Here is a 24,099-nt window from a genome sequence, read left to right as displayed (position 1 = left end):
AATTGGAGCTGTCCGAGCTATGCCAAAGCTGTTCCTTTGAATGTAGGGTGGTGTAGTTTGCTGAGGAATTCTTAGTGGTGCCAGCAGTTCTGATTTTTTGTGTAGTCTGCATTATACTTAATGAATTTTATCTAATCAAGCTTTAATACAAAAAGATGTTGGGAGCAGGCCCAGAATGCTCTGGGGCGGGTGAATCCTCTTCTTGCTGGGCTATGGTAGTGAGCCTTCTCTCTTTGTCTAGATGGCCCTGTGAACTGTGTGTAATAGGTACAGTAATACAAAAATAAAGTACTAGCTGTAAAAGGGCAAAGTAACCTTATCTGATTAGGACAGGAAGGACAGTGTGTGAGTTTAAATCCATCTAGGCTGAGAAAGACTCAAATTCAGTTGCTTTCTTGGGCAGGTATGTTATCACTAGACTAAAAGTAAGTATGTATTTATTTCTCTGCTCAGCTGTGTTTTCAGTCCAAATGTGGTGCTGTTGGCAGCATTTTGTCTGAACTTTGCAATTTCAGTGTACTGAAGTGTGTTCTGAATATACCCACTGGAACTTTGCCCTTTACAGTACTTACACAGAAGGACAGCCCCTTCACATGTGAGTATAGGTGTGCAGGATGCTTCAACAGTCAAACTATTCCTTGCTGAATTCTTATTCCTTGCTGAATTTTAGTTCCTTAAAGGAAAATTGAGTATAGCTGACTAAAAATTAAGCAATTGTACAATTGTTTTAATTTTAGTTCTAGAGATGCTTCCTTGAGCTTACAGGTTAATACATATATGTGTCTATGTGCATGTGTTCATGTCAAGTAGTTTTCCTTTAGCCAAACAATTCTTAACTGTATAGAGAGGCTTTCAAGTTGCTTACGTATTTGTTTTCTTTCAGTTAATAATGGGACTTGGCACTCAAGGAGCAGAGAAGAAGAGTGCAGCATCTATTGCCTGCTTCCTGGCAGCCAACGGAGCTGATCTCAGCATTCGTAACAAGAAGGGTCAATCTCCTCTCGATCTCTGCCCTGATCCGAGTCTCTGCAAAGCATTGGCTAAATGTCACAAAGAAAAAGTCAGGTTTGTATATTCATAAAATACAAGGTTTCCAAATCTCTGCTTTCTATAGATTAACTTACTTATTTAAAACACCGTGCCTTTATTAGCAATAGCATTAAAACATGCAAGCTATTTTATTTACTTTCAATTAATTCTTCATTTGCTGTGGTACATTGAATGCTATTTACAAATACATTAGTTGAAATTTACCCAAGTCTTACAGGACTTTCATGCATGTTAATATGGAAGGGAGGAGAGTGGGAAGGTGACAATCTGCAAGTGGAGGTTCGTAGAGCTTCAGAAATAGCAGGGTGGGGGGAACTCACTGGAAGAATAATTAGGCATTGTAACAGGTTGGCTTAGGAAGTTGTCAGATCTCCACACAAATCTCTTACGAGTTTTAAAGGCTGAAATGGGTGAAGCCCAGTATAGCCTGGTATAAATTTAGTGTTGAAGATGCTTTGAGCAGGTGGCCTACTGAGTACCTGTCAACATGAACAATTGTATGATTCTGTAAAAAGAGTATAATGGAGTGGGTCTGATGTCTTTAGGAATTATGATTTCAGAGAAATGTCATGTTACCAAGTGTATGCAGTATGAGATGATTCAGCTTGTCCCGGTTGTGTTCCCCCCGTGATTAATTCCTGTATGGAAATCAAAACGGTACTTTCAAAATGTCACAAAGAGAGGCTGTTTTTATTGATGTTGTCCTGGTAAGGAGTAAGGTGCTTATGTTCTTTCAGAGCCTTTCTGTCTGTGTCCATCTATCTCGGCCTCATCCCTTGGCTGTTCCCTCTCCGCCAGCTTTGACGGGCCGGTGAGGGCTGCGGGAGCGACGCCCTCTGCTGGGGGAGCAGCAGCACAGCGCTCCGACCTGAACTCGCTGGCCGAGCCTGGGCTCTGTCGCCTGCTGGGCATTGAAACGTGTTCAGGGTGAAGGTGTTCAGCTGTGCGGTTCTGAATCTACAGGGCATGTCTCTATCAGTAAACTCTTAGGATGAGAGGGAAGGGCGTTTTACAGCTTTTTATGTACATGCTCACGACGTGCTGTTCTGTGTCCGGTTTCTCTATGATGTCTTATCTGAGCGTGTGACCTCGCAGTCTGGTGTCAGCTGTTCATTTGGGAAAAGGCAGTTCAGATTGCTTTATGATGATACAGTGATGCCTGAATGCGTAGGAGTATATAAACAGCCAATTGATGTGCATTTTAAATTAATTTTTTTTTTTTAGTTCTTAAAAGTTTGACTGCAAGATTTCTTTGTAGTGGTCAGGTTGGTTCCCGAAGTCCGTCTATGATCAACAATGATTCTGAAACCTTAGAAGAATGTATGGTGTGTTCAGACATGAAGAGAGATACGCTGTTTGGCCCATGTGGACACATTGCCACTTGTTCTCTGTGCTCACCACGGGTGAAAAAATGCCTCATCTGTAAAGAACAAGTTCAGTCTAGGACAAAGGTAAAAACCTCCAAAATTCATTGGTTCTCTCTCTTTTTTAATGGAAAAGAAACAAAAATAGAGTGGTCCAGGAAATACATAATTTATTTTATGTGGTAGTTTGCCTTACACATGTCTCACTGGATGGAATTAATTTTGCATTGTAGTGATATCTTGTCCCAACGTTGTACATTGCTCTTTTGTGTTTCCCTGTACCTTTCCCTGCCTTGCAATGTTTTTATTGTTCAGGTCTTCAGAGTTCCTAATACAGTCACCTGAGGATACTTTATTGAAATAGATTATTTCCCTCCTCCACAGTATTTTTTTCTTCACGTTAAGATAAATCGCTGCTTTTTCTGAAGTATAATTTCCCTCAGTAATACTCAATTCTTCTGAGTTCTTTTATTCCTTAGGGCTGCTTAAAAGATCATTTGCCTGTAAACTGAGTTAATTAATATGTGCTTGTTTTTGAAGTTAATAATTACTTTCAGCTTTCACCTTTTCTTTCTTAGGAATCACAAGTTTCATTATGCTGTCTTTTTTCTTCAGAGTATCAACCAGTTGTGCCCTATTTTGGAGACCTAGTCTCAGTAGTTTTTATGAAAACCCAACTCTATCTTTAAATTTTTTTCCAAACATTTGACTAGTCTGCTTCTGCACTATGTTAGGGGTTTTTTTTCTCTACTTCAGAGTAAATATAGGAGTTGTAAATATAAATTCGTATTGGTTTTACTATTCACTCTCCTATTCTTATTTCTTATACCATTCACTATTCTGCGCTGCGTATTTTCAAAATCCAAATGTTAACATAGCGGGAGCTCTTTTTTCTCTAGACTTCCTTTATAATCAGTGAAAGGGTTCTGTCACTGGGGGATTCGGAGCAGCAAAGTAAGGCTTCTACCTCTAGTAGAGGCTTCTAAAGGAGCTAATCTATGGAAATCAGCTTTCCCAGATGAAGGCTAACCTTTGTGGATAACCTTCCCTTCATTTCTTTTGCAGAATTAGGTTGAGAGTGTGGAATATCTGGTTAATATTTCTCTTCTACATAAAAACTTACAGCAATTTCTGTAAAAAAGGCTAAGAAATCAATGACTCAGGCCAACAGTTCTCTATGAACTGGAAGAAGTGGTCCAGGCTAGTATGAATGGAGTGGTATGTGATGTCTGTGGTCAAACTCTATATGCCCCATCCCTAGAAGTGTTCGAGGCCAGGTTGGATGGGGCCCTGAGCAACCTGCTCTAGTGAAAGGTGTCCCTACCCATGGTAGGTGGGTTGAAATGGGATGATCTTTAAGGTCCCTTTCAACCCAGGCCATTCTGTGGTTGTATGGTATATACAGGTACTCACAATAAAGGGCTAGAGAAACCCTAATCCAGAATATACCAGTAGCTTATAAGTGAATTTCATAGGATTGTAGAATGGTTTGGGTTGGAAGGGACCTTTCAAGTTAGTCATCTAACTAATATCTAACACCCTGCAATGAGCAGAGACATCTTCAACTAGATCAGGTTGCTCAGAGCCCCATCCAACCTGACTTTGAATGTTTCTAGGGACAGGGCATCTACCACCTTTCTGGGCAATCTCATTATAAAATATTTTTTTCTTCTATCTAGTCCAAATCAACTCTCTCTTAGTTTAAAACCATTACCTGTTGTCCTTCTGCAACAGGCCCTGCTAAAAAGTTTGTACCCATCTTGCTTATAGGCCCGCTTTAAATACAGAAAGGCTGCAATAATGTCTCCCCAGAGACCTCTTTTCTCCAGACTGAATAACCCCAATTTAAGTATATATGATGGAACAAAGAACAAGAAAAAATAAAAAATATATACTGTCCTAACTGCTTCTCTGTGCCTGTCAGTGTACTGAATGTGTAAAAATTACTAGAAAATATATCTTCTTAGAAGTTATCACACTAACTCATTAAAGTTAGATTCTGAGGTGCTGAATTGTTTAAAAAACCCCAACTAAATAAAGCTTCTTGAACTCCACGTGCCTTGCAAATTAATATAGAGAGCAGGAGATAAACTTTTCTCGTATGTGTTTGTTGTTCTTTACAGATTGAAGAATGTGTAGTATGTTCAGACAAAAAGGCAGCGGTGCTTTTCCAGCCTTGTGGTCATATGTGTGCCTGTGAGAGTAAGTAACTTGACAGAAGCCCTTTTTGAAGTAATCATGAAACAGAATATTTTTAATTGGATTGCTAAAAGGTCATCAGTAATCTGATGTCATGTCCAATTTCCTTGATAGCCTGGTGTGATGGTTAGAATTTTGACATTATTTGGCATGCTGGTAATAATTGGAGGACAAAGCGGAGATTTTCAAAAATTGAGGAAACAAGTGCTCTTCCGTCTGAGTTATTTATTACAAAAGCCTACTGTATATCATTAAAACTTCTGAAGTTATTAGAATTAATTTTGTTGCTTTTTTGCAGCTTTTTGGGGCATTCAGATGTGCAAATGGTGTTTTAAAAGAATACTTTAAATAAATATTTCGTATGTTTCATTACTAATCTACAGATTTGCACAAGGGTTGTATTTTTCTCTAAAAGACACATCATATATCTTTGCAAAAAGCGCCAGTTGTGTTTCACTTTGATTTATCCCGTGGAGGAAAAAAAATACCTAGGAGATTGCCAGAAATTTTCTGGTTTTGAGAATATGTGGATGAGAATGCAGCCATCACCTTGTCTCCAGGCATTTCAGGGCTTTGTTGAAGAGTGATTTGCCTGGAGAAGAGCAGTCCATATTGATGAGGACCTACATGAGAGGGAGGGTAATCATTCCCATGAGTAACTGCTTGCTTGGTCTTGCTAAAGAAGGCTGATTTCTTCCTCTGTTCTGGCTGAGGCAGCTGACGTCATTGACTATAGTTATCCTGATCTGGCCTCTTTCACTGTCTGCAGTTGAAAGATGATGAGAAAAGTGGTTTTGATTTGTTTCCCAGGAAAGAGGACAACAAAAAGATTGATTGCTGTGGTGAAGGATTTCAACAGTGCAATGCACATTACCAAGTCTAAGCTGTAACAGGGACAGCAAAAGGTTTAACAAATGCAGATGATTTCTTTCCAGATTTTTTTCTGGACATCTTGTTCAAACAGGATAATAGAGAGTCTCCAAAATTGTGTAGTTTATAAGACCCATTCTATTAATTCTAGTAACCTTTTGGCATTTATGAGACATAATAATTTGCCTTTTGTAGAAGAATTACAACCTCATTTCTAGGATTATATGAAAAGATGTAGGTTTATTCTTCAGGGTAAGGAGCAGCACTTATTTGCCCCTGGACCATTAGGACAGTTAGTGAGATTCTTTGCTCTAAAGGAAAAAGTGGGTAGTGAGACATTCTTGGAAATTCCAATCTCAAATGTGTGTAATTTTACTTTTTAACTTCAGCAGTTCTAGTGGAATAGACATCCATTTGGAGAAAGAGGAACCTGCTCACTTGTAATACTTTAAAAGGAGATAAAGGGAATAGATTTATTTTGAATCCCAGACAGGATGTTGTTTATATGTGTGATTTGCAGAAAGTTTGTGCAGAAAGTAGTTTTTTCTATTATAAGCATATGTTCAGTCATTGCTGTACAGTTACTGTGATTAGACAAGCTCACATATAGAAAAGAAGAAAAATTAAGTAGCAGGATTCAGAGTTGATTTATTTCTCTGTCCTACCAGATTGTGCAAGCTTGATGAAGAAGTGTGTACAGTGTCGGGCAGTGGTTGAGCGAAGAGTGCCTTTCATAATGTGCTGCGGAGGGAAAGGTACAGAAGATACCACTGATGATATTTGTGAGTGACTCCAAAGCCCATACTCTTTCATATTCCTCCACCAACTTCTTATTCTCATTCTTCTAAATGACCTAAATACTTTTTCTCCTTTCTAAAGGAAAGTTCAATAAAAACAATGTTAACCCGGGTATCCATTTGCTGTTTGCACTACTTTCTACAGTGGCAGCAGCAGATGTAATAATAACACTGGTCATTATACTGGAGCATTGCTTCCAGCGTTCAGAGTAAGGCCGAGAGCGTGTGGTAGCTTAGCCACTTGGTAATGTCTAATGAAGCAAAAGCTGAGAATTGTCTGTAATTGTGCAAATGAGCAAATAAATGTTTGGGGTTTTTTACTTCTGGAACTCTGAAGGCATGTTAAATATTTTGCATCTAGGTACAAGCAACTTTCCTGACAGAATGTAGAGTTTTACATCTCCTGCTTTGACTAGTTTTTAAATTTCTTGTGACTTCTTTGAATAATTTCTGTGGATTATGTGCATTTACTCTGTCTGTGTATGTGCATTTACTCTGTGGTATGCAGTATTTCAGTTGACTTTATGGGAATTGGAATATTACTTCGTTCCAGTCATAATGCTCCAAAATAGATAAATGTAAGAATAATCAGTAAAATCATGTTTTCAATACACTGGGAGTTTAAAATACTTTACAGTTTTTCTGCTTCTTATAGTAACATTACTTCCTAGGTCAATCAGGTATAAGAATATTAATCAGAGCTTGTTCAAAGTCTGAACGAACTACTTCCAAGACACTTGTGCAGTTTTCAACACCAAAGTGAATCATCGGTGTAGATAAGTCTTTTCAGTGCTAAAGGATTTGAGGTTTTTTTTTTTAAGCATATACCCCAAAAATTTTACTTCAGGAACTACTAGCAAATAAGAACTCCGAGACCATTAAGGGACTACAAGTATCATTATTGTGGAAATATTTGTCAAAGAAGTGTTGCCACTAAATTCAAAGAAATTCTGTATTAATTGAGCTGCAGTGATGTAGTGAATTCAGTTAGATTACCAAAGATATTTGACTAACATTATTTCAGATAATTAAAAAATTGTAGTTATGACACTGGAAATAATTATTCCTGTTTCATTGAATTGCTGCATAATCATGTATCTTTATTTTCTTTACATTACAGCAAGTGGAAACATTCCAGTTTTGCAGAAAGACAAAGACAATACTAATGTCAATGCAGATGTACAGAAGCTGCAGCAACAGTTACAAGACATCAAGGAACAGGTAAAAGTGCTGAATAAAAATTTTATGGACCACTAAACTAATTGGACAAGCCAATGTATCCTCTGTTATTTAAAGCAAGATGACATGTTAAAGTGCATCAGCTCTTAAATTTTAGTTAAATGACCAATATTTTTTTGCGTGATGTGGCTTGTATGTTCTTTATGTACAGGGTTAAAAACAAAAAAATCAAGTGGCCAGGTTTGATAATCAGTCTGTTTAAGAGCATCTGTGTTGGCGTGACTAAAAAAGGGTGCTCTGTCCAGTCAGAGTATTCTCTGCCTGTTTAGTGACCTGAGTGTGTAGGTACAGCAGAAGCTGTTTTCACAGAATGGTGGAAAAAGTAGATTTTCTTCACTGTTCTGTATCTACCTGCATCTTTACTTGTTTGTTCATTAGCTGTCTTTGAACAACAGCTGGCAGTTACCTGCCATATGAGGGGTATGGTTCACATATTCTTCAAAAGACTGTGTAATTGCAAAGTTAAAACTTTGAAAGTACTATACAAAAAACTTGAATATTTGTAATTTAAATGTTATGATTTGTCATCTGTAATTATGTATAGTGTTTGCAGGAGGAAATTTATACAGATTAACTACAGATTGTATTGATTATTCGTTGGTTAAGTTACATGCAATTCAGAAACCTAATGGAAAAATTAATTTTTCACTGACCTATTTAAGTGTGTTACGTCTCTAAGTCTAGTTCCATTTGAAATGCTTGAAGTAGTTGTCTACATGCAGAACTTTGTCGTGTTAAATTACTGAATTGTTTCATTGCTTTTCCATCTGTAGAAAAACTTGATTTTTAGATTTTTCGCTAGTAAAGGACCTGGAGTATCTAATTATTGTATGAACTTACTCTCTTAGAACCCTAATAACGTGATTTTGGCTTCCCTATGTATAATAAAACTGGAAGAGACTTTTCATGGATACAGGAAACAGGAGTGTTCTAACTTGCTTTTTCCTCTTGTAAGGCTTACAGCAGTCAGTAATACTTCAGTGATTGCAGCATCACATCTCATCCTGGTAGTTGTGGCTTTCAGCTGTTCATGCATGTGAAAGTTAAGGCTATAGTGTTTAGATTGCCAGTTTTACAGCCCATATCTCTAAATGCCTTAAATTTGGGAGCTGATGTGCTCGGCGGAATGTCTGTGAAGAGCTGTTCCTGTCATGGTGACTGGGCCAGCACCCCAGTAATAGAAATTCAAAACAGATTCCTATGTAGCTTTTGTCTGTACAAGAATATGCAGATGGAAAATTGTCATTTGAAAATGCATGTCTGTCTTAACAGTAACACCTGGAATGTCTAGATATCTCTGACATCTTACATCTAGTGTTTAGCTCCTGCTTTACTTTTTAGCATTGAATGGAAAGAATATGGTTACTTCTTTGGCATTTGAAAGGATATATGTAAATGGTGCAGATGAATGCAGAAATGCAAGTAATCTATTTTCTTCAGATGTATGTTTTTCTGGTTAATTTTAGGAGTTTATAAAAGATTTCTCTTTGGGTATGCTAATACTCTTAGGCACATGAAAAGAAAACCATATTACAGGTTTTCTTCTTGATTAGATGTGATCTCAAGTTTTTTTTTTTCAGTTTTCCTTAGGTGCTCTTTTATTCTATACAATTTTGTCTTACTTTTGAGATTTGCTAGCCAGAAGCCAGAATTGTTCAATGCCTCTGACTAGAACGATGTGGTTCTGGTCATTCCTGTGTGCATCTTGGCTTGAAACTCTTCCATATTTTCCTTAGTGTCTTTTCTGCTTAGTCTTGTGATCAGGCAAGTTGAATATCATATTTGTCAGTAGCAAGTTGGATTTGATAAAAATTCATCATGTCATTTTTTACATTTGTGTTTAAAGTGATGTACAGCAGTCCACTATAACTGTGTATTCTTTTGATTTATGCTGTAACAATTCAGTGTTAAATTGATATTTTTCTACTTAAAATTAATTTGTTCTCTTTCAGCAGGTATAATCCTTTGTTTCAACTCATACCTTCAATGATAATCTAATATGTTAGTGCAGCAAGCTTTTAAAACCATTTCTGGTGGCAAGCAGAAGTGATGCTGATGTCAACAGAATCTCCCACATCTGATGACCACACCATTCTTCAGGGATTCCCTGAATGTGAACCCTTTTGACTGTAATTGCAATACCTTCACTCCATTTCATACATGATCATCATCATCTGTCTAATATCTTATGTATGTTCCTTCACCATACTTACATCACTTTCTTCCTCCTTAATAAATTTATTTTGTCACTGTGCACCTGTATATTGTTGGAAAAACTGGTTTTAGTAAGGAGGAATTGATACTTCAAACAGTTTAAAACGCCTTGTTAGTGGTAAAAAATTTTTTTGAATTGCAAAGCCAATTAAGGTGGCTATGAGCACTTTTTCAGAGTCCTTACCCAAAGAAGTAGTTCTCATAGAGAACAGGCATAATGCCTTTTTTATAGTCCTTTTTTATTTCTTTTTCTTCAAAAGATAGTAGTCAAATCTTTCATGCAGAGACTTTTCTAACAAACTAGTAGTACAATAGAAACAGATACTGCTTATTCTGTAGAAGTACTTATAAACTCCTAGTTAAGTAACAAATTCTCCTTGGAAGCTGGAAAGCTCAGTTATCTGGGCTTCTATCTCACTGGGAAACTGCTGAGCTAATCAAGAAAACCCTGTGTAGCAAACAGGAAGATTCATTGTCCTGCCAGCTGTGTTCTCCTACTGTGTAAAAGTAATTTAACATTTAAGTTAGTATCATGTTGAGAAATTAAACAGCTAATGTATTTTATATTCTCTGCTTTCATACTAAGCAGTAGAAACTGGGCAATTTGCTAATACTGCATGCAATTGCAGAAAATATCTGTAAGATGAACATGTTAGGATTTCTGTGCTTCACTGATTGAAACAGTTAAAAGTAATGGTGTTTAAACAGATTTTAATTTTTATTATTTCTGAGTCCCTTGATCAATGTTTTCATTTTTAAGTGATGTTGTGTCATTTGGACTGTAGCAAATGTGGATAGAGCCTTCCCAAATCTTTGTTCGCAAAGCCTAGCCATGATGATGATGATGATGATGTGTCATTTGGATAGGAACACACCCTTTTAACTTTAGTAATTCTGACATTATATTTAGACACAAAGGCAATTAGCTAAAACGTAAAGGCTACGAGTTGTTGGTTTTTTTCCTGAAAAGATAAGATTAGTGTTTGCTTTGTCAGTCCTTTGTCAAAGGACATCATACCAATGCTGTCAGGTTATAGACACTTATCACAGAACAGCTCTGTGTTCATTGCCTTGGAAATAGCTGTTTCACTGATACTTGAAGTCTGTGAGTTACTGAAGGAAGAATACTCTTAATTGTCCTCTTAGGATGTGTAATGATTTGAACCAGGTTTTCCCCCTGGAGCAAAGTGACAGGGGGCTAAGACTAGGGAATTAGAATTTTGAGGATCTCAAACCATGACAGGATGTCAAGCTGGTGACTTAGTGTGAAAGGAAAAATGAGTGGGACTGATTGACAGATGCTCAGTATTGGGCAAATTTTTTGTTTAAGAGTGTTTTGTTATAGTACTATGGAAATCTGGCAAAGCTGGAGAACACCCCCCTTCAGGATTTTTTTAAACATAAATTGGCATAAGGTTTTATACTCCTGCTACTCCATTATACTGGTATCCTGAAGATTAAAATAGGCATTTGGCCAGACTCTATGCCAATTTAAACTTTGTATAAGCAGAATGATGGTGATTTGGGGTTTTTTTTGGTCTTCAACTAAGCTATCTACCTTAGGAAGTAATAAAGGCTGGAAGTGGCACTTAGTGCCATGGTTTAATTGACAAGATACTGATAGGTCTTAAGTTGAACTTTATGATCTCAGAGGTCTTTTCCAACCTACCTGATTCTGTGAATACCTCTTAATTCCACAGAAACTGTGCTTTAAAGGTTATACTGAATAGGGTTCCTACTATGGATTTCTCTCTTTAGATGAACAAATTGAAGTAAACACCCAATGATGAGTATGTAAACAAGTCACAGGTGCAAGACGGTGATAAAATGAATTTGTATTTGAAATATGAACTCTTTCAGTATTTCATATTATGTACAAGATCAACATTTATATTTGTTAGATATGTACAGTGTGTCTCAGATCTGAGATTTGACTTGGTGGACTATAGAATGGTCTTAACAATTATCATCTGTTGCAACATCTATTCATTTACTAACCTTTGATCAACTGTGATAAATGAAATCCTAATGTGGCTGCAATATGTTTATGGTGAAGGAACATGCCTTACCAAAATTTCTGCATATGACAAAAGGTGAAGGACACTGTTCCTTAGTGGCTTGGTACAAAATTAATTTTGCTGTTGAAGAACCTTTAGAGATTTTGGGCATTGGCTGTCACTTTAATGTTCAGCAATTAAAACTGATTTTAAAAGTTTGCTGTGCTCCTGTTATGACTGAAGGTCAGATATTTATTAAACTGTTCTTCATTTGAAAATTGAGTTGTTCTTTTGGTTGAAAATCTAGATAACTTCCACAAACAAAGTATTGAATATTTACATATACTATTGATTATGCAGCATTTTTATTGCTTCTGCATGTGTTCAGTGCTTGATGTTTTAAGGTAAGTATATGAATGGCCAGATAACCTGAGACGAAATTTGTAAATCATTATCCAAGCATTGCATTTGTAAAACTGTTTGTGGTGTTTGCTCCCTGGAAGATTACATGGCATATAGGAGACTGTTTCTGAAGAATCCTTAAGTTTGCAACATTAAGACAATGATATTGAAAATTTGATGTCAGCCTTCTACTGGATTGTCTTACTTAAAGGGGTCATATTTGGAAAAAAGCTGCATAGTTGTTTGTGTAGGAAAAGCCCACATATTTTAAATCAATATCAAGTAACAATGGGATTAAAAAAAGCCCAAACTAATTTAGGTTAGTGGCTGGGTTATGCTATGGCAATTATCTTTTATGCTTAAGATGATTTTGTATTTGTTGTTATATGCAACATATAAATTGTTGACATTTTCAATACTGTGTAACTGCTGCCATTGACTATGTAATCTGTCAAAATCTTTTACAGACTATGTGTCCTGTCTGTTTGGACCGCCTGAAGAATATGATCTTTCTCTGTGGCCATGGAACGTGTCAACTTTGTGGAGACCGAATGAGTGAATGCCCTATATGCCGCAAGGCAATTGAGCGAAGGATTCTTTTGTATTAGATAGTGGAACCAGTGTCTTTTATTAGGTTGTGAAATATTAAGGTCATTTTGATGGTTTAAATCTCTGTAAGTTTAAAAGGCAGTAAAGGGTTCTAGTGAAAACATTTCTAATACTGTAGCACAGGTTCATTACATGGTAATTGTTTAAAGACTGTGAACACACCAAATAAAAGAACAGTATTTGAACAGTCAGCTTTTACCTTTACTCTTCTAAAACATCTAAGCCTGAAGCTAATTTAAAGCAGTCATTTTTTCATTTTCTTTTTGTCTTCTTCCCCTTAAAGTTTAAAGGGACATTCTTGTTTTGGTTTTGTTCATGTGTACCATATACGTATCAGATGTCAGATGATGTAAGGGATTTTTTTTTTTATATTGTCAGTTACTACCAAACATAAATATTTAGGATTTTTTTTGCTTTATGCTTTTCTGGAGAATGTTGACATGTTTCCTCTGATAGTTCTGATTCACATTAATTTCCATCTTGAAATGTACAATCATGAAAAATCAATACAAATTATATACACACTAGTAATAAATATACCATTCTCATAAGATGAGGCCTCAGAATACAATAAGGTAATTCTAACTTTATCATGCCCTTTGTTGCTGAGGATGGCCTGGGAAGGAAATAGGAAAAAGAAAAATCTGTTTTAGAAACATTACATTCCCAAAACTGCACTTTAGTCTAACAGGTTCAAGCTAGCTGACTTAAATAGTGAACATTGTAATTTCGCTAGTCACATGACTTTGTACAGAATTTCTTTAACCTGACTGGAAAGGAAAATGTTTGAGCAGTGGGTAGTTATCCATTTTGGGTGAGTGCATTTGATCAGTTGTAGAGGAACATATACATGTGGAGCCTTTTAAAAATTGTGGGTATATAAATAAGGAAAAATTAGAGGTTTTGCAACATTTCCTCTCTTTTTAAGTGGGTTTTATCATCTCCAGGCAAACAAGGTCAAGAGCAAAAGAGAAGATTTAATACTGCGTATTCATCTGAGTTGGGTGTTAACACCAGAACTCATCTGTGAGCATTACTGGGTAATACTGCAAATGAAGATATTGCTGACAGAACAGTGAATTTTGTGAGCCTTGCTTAGGTGAGCTGAATTTGGCTAAAGGAGTTTGCTGCCACTGATGTGACAAAGAGCTGTTCCTGACCCCAAAAATTCTAATGTCAGGAACTGTAGACTGTTAACATTTTGATAACAAATACATCCTTTCATCATTCGTGATGGTAGAAAATATGCTAATTTGAGGATCTCTTGTAGCTAAAAGGAATGTGTGCCTACTCCTAAGTGATTCAACAGTTTTGTGAGTGCAAAGTTCATGTAGCCCTTTGCCATTGTGCAGACTTCATTTGGATGTGTTCTTGCAGGACAGTAAAGAAATCCACGCTGAAGTCATTTAGGTGCCTTACTTGCAGCTAACATTAACTTATCACTTAATTCTCATTGCATATGTCAAAAATGTGGACAAAGAGATAGTTCAGGGAAAGATCCAAATAAGGAGAAAGGCATAAAATTGCGGTCTCTTCAGATAAATGAATCTTTCTTTTGAACCTTATGTTGATATGCCTGAATTGTGCAAACATTGGCAAAAGTCTCAGAAGAATGGTACTAATAAACTATAAAGACAGACAAACCTTTAAGCAATAAGATTTAAACACTGAATAGAGTTTTCCAGGAATCAGCTACAGTGATATATTGGAAAAATGTATGTAGAGTAGCTTTTAACATTGCAAAGTGATGTAATACACAGCCTTTCTATAGCCATCTTTAATCCTGCTCCAGCATTGCAAATGTTACTCATTCTTTTCAGTGTTTTTTCATTGGACAGAATCACAATCTGGAGTCATTATAGTAGTCTGGTGTATTTTGTACATTAGTAGTCATCTGTTCTCAGATAATCTGTGTATCTGTATTCTTGGCAAAATGAAATAGCCTTCCCTTTTTGCTTCTTGGGTTCCCATCCTAAAGTACTAGAATCTCAAGGAGCTTTGGAAAGTTTCTGATATAAGGCTTTTTTTTTCAGTTCAGCATTTTGCTATCTCCACTTGAACTCTGAGGGCACCTGAGTTTTCATGGCAATTTTCGTTTGACCAATGTGCATGTCACTAAGTTTGAGGGTGGTTTTGGTTTTTTGGGGGGTGGTGGTGGGTTTTTGGGGGGGGGAGAGGGCAGTTTTCTTTTGGTTTGATTTGGGGGTTTTTTGGTAGCATGTTTGACAGCTGAACTTTCTATAGTAGGCTTCAGTTTCCTGTCAGGCTTCCCCTGGAAATACTTCTATAATAGGATATATGCCATTTGACAATCGATTTTGAATTTTAGCCTGTAGCGCATCAGATCTGTACCTTGGTTTCCTCTGTCTCTGGTAGACATATTTTGAAAATTGTGTCCTCTTAATTCTTCATGGGGACCTCTATAAACTGTTGTAGCACAAAGGCAGGGTGGATTTATTCTTGATAGTGCAACTGAAACTTCAGTATAGCAACTGGCATTTTCTTAATTCTTTCTTAGTGGAACAAGCCAGAATTACTTGAAAGTATTCCAGCTTATCATGAATTGAAAAATTCAGCTGAGTAAGAACGGATCTAAAGCATCCTGGGTAGGAAACTGGATTTGGATGTTAAATATTAGTTGACTGCAGAAGGCACATACCGTAACATAGGTGAGTTCTCTGTTGGGCTTGTATTTTTCAACAGAGAAGCTGTTGAAACACTCTCAGTACTTGAATGCCATCACAGTCCTATGGAAACAGAGACAATGAAGGTGTTGCTTGAGGAGCAGACTTAGTCTTCTGTACTGGAATTACAGTAGATGTATGTGACTGCATAGGAGTTTGTGATTGGACTCACTTGGCAATGTTGTGTGCCAGTTGAAATTGAAGTATGTCAACTTGATGCTGTTATGGTGCTACGAGAAACAGCTGAATTAGGAAAACTAGATAAGTTAACCAACAGTTACATAATAGTTCAACTAACAGTCGAACTATTAGTATAGGGCTCTTATTGACAGGTGGAAGAGCTGTATCTTGTCTTAAGGAAGGCTACACCGTGTTTGCCTTTCAAAAACCTAATGAGGAAAAATGTTTGCAAATCCAGTATTGTTTCTTGAAATAGGTATTTATATTCACACGTTGGATTCTGATGTAGAAGGTGAGCTGGTGTTGTTGAGGAACCTAGTGAGTTTGTTCACTCTCTTTAGTCTGGTATCATCTGTGCAATGTGCGTAGACTAAAAGTGGGTAACACATAGTAGAAGGATGAAAAACAGAAGTTCAGTTGGAAGCCAAAGGGTGTTACAACAAGTAGGAGAGTTGAGCATATATCACTGTGCCTCTGTCTTCAGCAAAAGATTAACATGTAAATCTCACCGGAGCAAAGTGATAATGAGAAAAATCAGTAAGGTGTTTAATATACTGTAAAATCATAAAATGCGAGAGTTGCAAGGTTTATTTATTATGATTATCCCCCAGTATTTAATAGCAATTTTGAAATTAAATGGAATGAAATATCTTGATTTGTTTCTTGAAACAAGAAGGCACCTAATAATACGTATTGTTCAGATGTGAGGTATGCAGAGATGTTTAAGTAAAATACTTTCTTTTCCTTTTAGTAAAATACATAAATACTGTGACATCAGTACACAGTGATTTAAAGACAACCTAAGAGTCTAACAGAATACTCTAAATAGTTGTAGCGTGTTAACTTTTATATAACTATGTTTTGACTTTTTTTCCCTCCGAAACCTTCTTATCACTTACTATACCCCAAGCTCATATAGCACTTCTCAAAATTTTGGCTGTTAGTACAGTCCCTTTTTCCTGAAATGGATGCTGAAAACTACATTGGCAAAATAGTAAACAAGTTACTTTGTAAATGTCTAAGTTCCATTAGAAGGTGGTGTTCTTAGCTTGGACTGGGTGTGGATATAGCAGATTTGCACAAGTACTTGTGCCTTGTTAGCATAGTCTTACAATTGGTATTTTAGCCTCTTTTAAAGACGTGAAATGGTCTTTCAAAAATAATCTAAGTACTTATTGTGTAGATATTTTATAGAGATTAAGGTTTATGTATGTGTAATTATCTTTAGCAGTATTAATTGCAGTTTGTGTAAACACTAAATTGTTTGAAGAAGCTGCTTTAAGCTAGTGATCTGAGCTTCCTCTACAAAATTAAACGTACCAGAAATTTATTTTACTCTTCCAGTAGCAGCTGATGAACCGAAGAGCCTATCCTGTTCTTTGTGCTGCATGGGTCAACTTTTCACTTAAAAATCCCCAACAACACTTACAGCCTAACCTTTAGCAGTGCTACCTCCTTTCTGTCAAAGTGCTGAATTCTTCTCTAGCTGTTCTTTGTCTTCAGGAAGGGATGGGGAAAGCATCAGTTTTGTTTTGCTTTGTTTTGATGTATGAATACATTTTCAAGGTTTTTTACTGACTGTATAAATTACGTACAATAGCAGTGTGTGATTTGCCACAATGTACATTGTATAGCTTTCTTGCATAAGTTGCTGGAATTCTTACTGTTGTCTTTTTGTGCGTTTCATAACTTTTTTGTGTTGACAAAGCAAAACCGTTATCTCCAGAAGTTTTAGTATGTGTCATTTTTATAGCTAACCCTGTGGTAAATACGCAAGTTCTGACTCAGGGCTTTTTAACAACTTAAACACGTTCACAATATTCTTCAGCACATCTTGGAGAATAGTAGAGATTTAATGACTGTATAGTGCCTTGATAGAACTATTGAATGGGCATCAGCCATAGAGTCTTTACAGGATGCAAGTATCTTTTGATTTCAGTTAATGAGTTGATGTTAATATAATTGTAATACCCCTGCCATGGGTTTATAAACTTGTATATACTTTCTGTAAAGGAAAATCATCAAATTTAGGTATTGTTAAGCTTTCAGAAACCTATTTGATTGTTGCACTGGTCATGGGGGTCTGAAGGGCATAATATTAAAATTTACAGAAGCAGCTTTTGTGTCAAAGATGTGATAAAATGTTCTGAATGTGACATTTTTAGTGTGAGAGGTCATTGTCTCAACGAACGTGTAAAATACCTGCTTTACTCTGATCCACTAAGTCTTTTATAAGAGAGAGAAAAAACTGACAACAAATCAGTATGTTTGCATGCCATTTCATAGCTAGAAAACTGTTTTGGTCTCATTTTGAGCTTTTAGGAAATACTTTCTTTGTCCCAAGCTTAGTGTCTTTATGAATGCAAAATATTAATGTTAGAAAACAGGTTTTACTGAACCGCAGGAACATTTTTGCTTTTGTTAAAATCAACTTTGTATTTTCAGGAAATTGTAGATTTTGTCATGACTGTTCATTGGAGAATTTTAAGGTTGCCTGTAACGATTTCTGTATGCAGATAGCATTATATAATTGCTTCCTTTAAAACTGCTTAGCAAGGTCTAAGTTTTTCAGAGGAAATGCTGATGGTTAATAAAACTTGTCATATAAGATGTATACTGACTTTTTCAAAAGCTTTGACTTGAAAGTGTAATTGGACCGAATTAATACTGATTTCTGTGCACACAGCAGTGGGAAAGGAGTGGTGGCTCATTTGTCTTCCTCCTTCTTGGTTGTAGTGATGTTAGATGTCACCATGGAATTAGAAAATTGTATGCTTGAAAGAATGTTTGTGAACTCAGTTACTTGTTGGCATACAGTATTTAAAAGTGCATCAGACTTTATTGAGAAAGTTTGCAATCCAAACTTTTAAAAAAATCTGCTTCTCCTCTATCTCTGAAGAGTTTATAGAAGCATCAGAAGTGCTACGTGCCTTTGAATCTCCCATATACTCAAACATTGTTAAAGCAGCACAGTAGAATTGTGAAGGGTGGATTATGTTGTAACAACAAAAAGGTTGATTTAAAATTTTTATGTGTGACATATGTGCAAATTTTTCTGTAAATATGCAGTTCATAGTACTGACTAGAGCTGCTGTTAAGTGTATGTTAGATTCTGTGTTTATGTGTAATTGAATGGCCTTTCCAGATCTGGCTACGTGAATGTGATCATTTAAACATCTGCCAGATACAGTAACTTCCATACTCTGAGACAACAGATGCTGCATCATAGTTTATACTTCTAGGATTCAATTTAATGGATGCATTTAAAAGTGTATGTAATCAAAGGCATCAAAACCAACCTAACTTAAATGACTTAGTGTTTTAATTTATCATAGTGTACAGGTGAAAAAATGAACTGACAGAATAAAAACTTTGTTGCTCTGTTTCTCAGTTTCTTTTCATTTTTCAAGATTTCTTCAACCTTGGTTTGTATGACAGGTACATATGAAAAGATAGTATTTTTAGATACTTTTGAAAGAACTTTATTTTAAAATAATTAATGCAAATTGTTAAAATATGTTTTCAGCAGCCACTTTTTCTTTGCTTTGGGATTTACAAGCCTACTGGTAATGCATAAATTTTAGTCTTCAACAGTACAAGACTTTAAAAGTCAGTGCAGTATCTATTATGGTTAGGATTTGTTGACGCTTACTTGAATGCCCTAAAGAAGCTAGTAAAAACTATGAATTCCTGCAAAATTGCCTAAAATCAGGAGAATACACTTGTGACACTATAACACCGTTTCACTTTTTTCTTAAAAATAAATGTGTGGGAGGAGACAAACTTAATTCTGAGCCGATTTCCCCAGTGACACTTGTGCATCCTAAGATGTATGAGTATTTCTCCCACAAGGGGTCAGTAGCACCCTCCGTTTTAGACAAGTTTTTATTACAATTTCAGCACAAAGTAAACAAGGGATAAGGGTAATGATGATTGCATTAATAAGTGGGTGGACCAGACCTCACTTGTCCCCTTCTTCAAGCAGCCTAAGTATAATTAGCTTATTTGCTGACTTCAGTAAGCACCATATTCTATCCTCTGACTCTCATGTGACATGAACATTGCTACTATTGATTAGGGCAAAGTTCCAGTGGAGTGTTTGCCTTTAGCTCTAGTTGAAAGTATTCATTTAGTCTAGCTTTTTTTTCAAAAGCATGCAGTGGAAGCAGAAAAGTTATATGAGAGAGCTCATCCAGCAGGCAGGGGAAAAGAATTCTTGTATGAGTGTCCAACATATTCTTAATGATAACCACACTCTCCCTAGATGGCTAGAGCTGATTAATATTTTCCACCCTATAGTAACACAGCTTATAGTTAAATATGCTTTGAAGCCTATCAGTCTGCTCAGTGGAAGGAATGTCCAGCTTCTCAAGGCTTCCCTGAGTATGCAAGTTACTTGAAGGCAGAAGTTTGAAGTAACTCGTTATCTTTCTACCAAGAGGCTGAACAGACAGACAGCTGTTTCTTTCAACAAAAATTTCCAACCCTTGTACTGATGTTTCACAAATAGGAATCTGAGGTGGTCAGTGTTGTTCAGGTTGGCACAGGTTCTTATACTTACTGAGGTAGCAAGGGGCCTTCCTTAACGTTGTGTTTGCAAGTTGTTATTCTCTGTTTCTCGTCTACTGTGGGTTTTGCATTTCATGTCCTCAGAGCTTCTGTCCCCACTACTCAAATCCTCCATTTCAATTCTTTCTATATCTGTATTTTTGATAGCAGAACTGTGTCCCTTCCTTCTTGGTGTATCCCTTCTGAATGTCATTCTGTCCTCCTTTATGCTGGGGTTGGCACAGTGCTTTGGCATAAGCACAGTGGGGACCTATCCTTGTATCTGACTCCATTCTTAATGTCATGTACTGATAGGAGGAATTCCTGAACTTGGTCATAAGAAAATTTCACATTAATTTATTGACATACCTTATTTCTCTTTATTGGCAGTATAAGAAAGAGGTTTTGGCCACCACCCGAGGAAAGGGTGGGGACACTTCTTTTTGGTCTAGTTACAATTGTCCTCAGCCACATGAGGAAATTCAGAAACAAATGTTTCAGGGTTGTTTGTTTTTGGCGTTGTCTTTTTTTCCCATAGGCTTCCTGAAATTTTCATTTTTGCTGTTTCTTGGACTCAGTTTTTGGTGACAACTTAGGGAACATTTCAGAGAAAGTCACTCTAAATGGAAGTTACTGTCTTCTAGTCACGTGCATCTTACTCACTTACATTGACCTGAGGAAGTTCTGGGTCTGGTTTGGGGCTTCTTGCTGCCTCCATAAAGAAGAAGGGAAAAAATTCTGCCTCTTTGAATTAAATTAATCTGAAACCACATTCCAAGTAATACTTTTCTACTAAGATTCCATAATCCCTTCTGTGCATATACCTTACATTTTTAAGGTCTCATGATATTCTATATGAAAGCTATATAAAATAAATAGCAATTATACAGTATTTATTTCCCAATGGGCATGTCATATAGTTTGTGGGCTTTGAAGTACAATGCTATTATTCTTCCTTTCTTCTTTTGTCTTTGTGAAAGACCTGTAAAATAAAGACTACCTCAGGTCTATCTAGACCAGGCTGCTTTTCCTAACACAAAGGCCTTGGGTTGTTGGAGCCTTACAATTCAAAGCATCATGGTCAAGGGTTTTGACTGTATTTTTCTGTTCTATAGCATATGACACTTAAAGCACCTAATTAATATTAGTCTTGGGTTTTAGTCAGGTGATTTTGATTCTATGTAAGGCTGAGGAAGCCTTCATGTCATTATTGTCCTCTGAAATATTCTCTCACCGCTTCATGTGGAGGACATAGTCTGGAAGCACTTCACACCTTTTTGTTGGGATAGAAAAGTATATTAGTGTAAGGGCATGGGGAAACCTAAAGCTGAAATAGATCCAGTTCTTCTAAATTTTTTCAGGTGGCAAATTGACTGGGAGAAGAGTGATCTACTAAAGTTAAGGAATTCTAAATTCTTCTGTTCCCTCTCCTGACACCTTGTAGCATGGGTACATTGAACCCTGCTGTAATTAACCCTGCCGTCTCTTGCATCTTGTACGTCCCACAACCCTGGCTATGTCCCTCCACCTCAAATCTCCCTGGAGTAATGTGTTCTGTAGTTAAACTGGAACTATTCCACACAGGGAGGAGGAAGGGCATGGGAGTTAAAAACCGGTCCCTGATGCAGAAGTTAGGGATCTGCTGTTCTGTTTGACACAGCTCTCTTCCTGTGACACACACAGAGGATGTAACGGGGTAAGTGATCTTGACTTGGATTTACTGTGAACTATGGCTGTCTGCACACAGGCAGCAGCATAAAAAAGCTGCTGCAAATCAACTACTCACTAATGAGCTGTGTGAGGTGCTTGCCCTGCAGCAGGCAGAAGTTGGGAGCCACTTATATTTTAAAGTGTTGCAGCCAAGTAGGGTTGAGTGGGCCAAGCCCTCTGGGCACCTACCTGTCCTGAGCTGACATTGCTTTATTAGTAAGTGGCATGGAAATGAATTAGATATGAAAAGCATATCTTCATTAACAAGATTGGGATACCAGACATTTAATTTTAGGCTTTATCTGCTATCTGAATCAAATGTTGACGCCAAGGTTTGGCAAGCAGTTGTTGAGCACTCCAGGAAAAGTTAGTCATTGGCTGATTTCATAGTTTTGCTTTTGCAGGAGTTCTCGACTTTGAGGACATAGTCAAATAGTCTTCAGGAAAGAAAAAAAGCATCTAGACAGTATTTCAGAAGAGAAGTATCCCTTTTTTTTTTTTTTTTTTTCAGCTCACTGTACTGGATGGGAACTGTGCCTAGTTTTTAATTTCTCTTGCCAATTTTCATTTAGCCAAAAATGCTGCCATAATTGCTATTTGCTCTCTGGATTAGCGAAAATCAAACATATATCCCATGTGTCTGTCCCATCTGTTGCTGACCACCACAGTACCTCTCCCCAGAACATCCTTCCACAGGGTGTGAGTATGCACTTGTGGGGTTATAGGAGAGCTTTTCAGGACAAGGAGAGGAATTTAATGTTCATTTGGTCTGATCTTTTTCTTTCTGACCATCTTCAAATATCAGATGTAGGGATGCCTTCCTTTTTTCTAAATGGCCTGGAATTTTTAGAGGAAATAAATGGTATCATTGCTTTGTCTGGAATTCTTGGATTTGGCATGTCCTTTCCTAAAAAATTAAACCTGATTGTTTTATCAGGTACAGGTGTTTAACCATTAAAGTAGCTAGCTCTGCTTATAGGAATATTAATAGAGGTGAGCTGGATCTGGTAGATTTTTCTAGGGAGCCATAGGTAAGGGCTTAGCACATCCTAGGTTAAGCTCTTCCCTGTCATGGCCAAGTGCTAACTTGGACAATGCTGTGTGACCTGCTGTGTCTGAAGGGTAGATATAGCTTAAGGCATCTTGATGGTACAGTAGTACCTAGCACTGACAGCAGAAGTGCAGTGCATCCATGATAACGTAAGATTTTTCAAGAGTTGGTGCATCTGGCTTTTCTGGAAGGGTAGCCTAAGGTGAGGTCGGTAGGTACCACACAGAACCTGGACATAGCCCACTGCATGGTGCTCGGTACACTTAGTTCAAAACTCTAGAACAAGATTGCTAAACAGCAATGTATATCCTTGGATTGGTTGTCAGTGGATTAGAAACGAGTATCTAAAAGGCACCAGCTTTCCGTGTTCAAGTGACAGTGTCCCTCCTTGTACTTTATTAATTTAATTCCTCCTGATACGGAAAGAATGAAGGGAAGTTAACAAGCCTAGCTTATTTTGCTGCAAACCCTGTATATGCAGCATTGAAGATCTCTGTAGATAGCTTTGGGTATGGATAGGAAAAAAAAGGGGGGGGAAGAGGGGAGAGGAGAGAGAGATCTTTAATGATGTGTTATGTTATTGATGGAATTTCTAACCTGGAGGAGAACTGCCTGCCTCAGAGCTGTGGGTAGTGTTACCCACAGTAACTGCTTGCTTCTGCATAATTCATTTTTATTTTTTTTCTTCAGGAAAGATAAGCTGGTGATTCTATGAAGCGTGGTGACTAGCTGGGAAGAGCAGCGTGGTTCTGCTGAGCACAGCTGCCAAAACTGGAGCAAGCCAAGGGAGAGTGGTTCTTTTGTCAGGGACAGAAATGTAGTCTGACACAGCTTTCTTATCAAAGGGAAGGATTTTTCACTTCAGGAGGAAGTTTGGCTGGGAAGGCATTGGATAACATTTTTTTTTTTTCCAGCTCAGCGGGAAGTCCTGTATAAATGTGTTTTCCATTAATGTAATAGTTCTGCGTCTAACTCTCTGGAGAGAACATTAGTGGCTGTAGATGCGGAAAATAACATAAAGTTGACTAAAATATTTTTAATCTGAGTAAGTCAGCAAACACACCTTGCGTGCTCACAGCCAAGAGCCGTTTGTTCTTGGCTCGTGCCATGGAGCAGGCAAAAATAATTCTCTTTTTTTTCTAGTTTTTTTTATTCTAAGTATTTCTGAAATTTCCCTTGATCCTT

The 24,099-nt window shown here is 37.1% G+C and overlaps 1 protein-coding gene across 4 annotated transcripts in view; it reads left to right on the top strand.

Annotated features, from left to right (window-relative positions):
• The window catches only part of MIB1 (MIB E3 ubiquitin protein ligase 1), an 81,549-nt gene extending 62,559 nt beyond the window's left edge, over nucleotides 1-18,990 (top strand). For 3 of the 4 annotated variants that reach the window (XM_064655448.1, XM_064655430.1, XM_064655458.1), the window contains 6 exons: nucleotides 884-1,065; nucleotides 2,309-2,501; nucleotides 4,538-4,616; nucleotides 6,152-6,265; nucleotides 7,401-7,501; nucleotides 12,600-18,990. In XM_064655448.1, the coding sequence (XP_064511518.1) occupies nucleotides 884-1,065; nucleotides 2,309-2,501; nucleotides 4,538-4,616; nucleotides 6,152-6,265; nucleotides 7,401-7,501; nucleotides 12,600-12,740 (810 nt within the window). In that variant the 3' untranslated portion in view covers nucleotides 12,741-18,990. The remainder of the gene's footprint in view (nucleotides 1-883; nucleotides 1,066-2,308; nucleotides 2,502-4,537; nucleotides 4,617-6,151; nucleotides 6,266-7,400; nucleotides 7,502-12,599) is intronic. The other variant, XM_064655440.1, reaches the window with a different exon arrangement.
• The last annotated feature ends 5,109 nt before the right edge of the window (nucleotides 18,991-24,099 follow it).

The sequence above is a fragment of the Pseudopipra pipra genome, chromosome 1, assembly GCF_036250125.1.
Source record: "Pseudopipra pipra isolate bDixPip1 chromosome 1, bDixPip1.hap1, whole genome shotgun sequence".
Classification (NCBI taxonomy): Eukaryota; Metazoa; Chordata; class Aves; order Passeriformes; family Pipridae; genus Pseudopipra; species Pseudopipra pipra.
The sequence above is the reverse complement of the archived record's forward strand: the minus strand, read 5'-3'. Positions and strand labels throughout refer to the sequence as shown.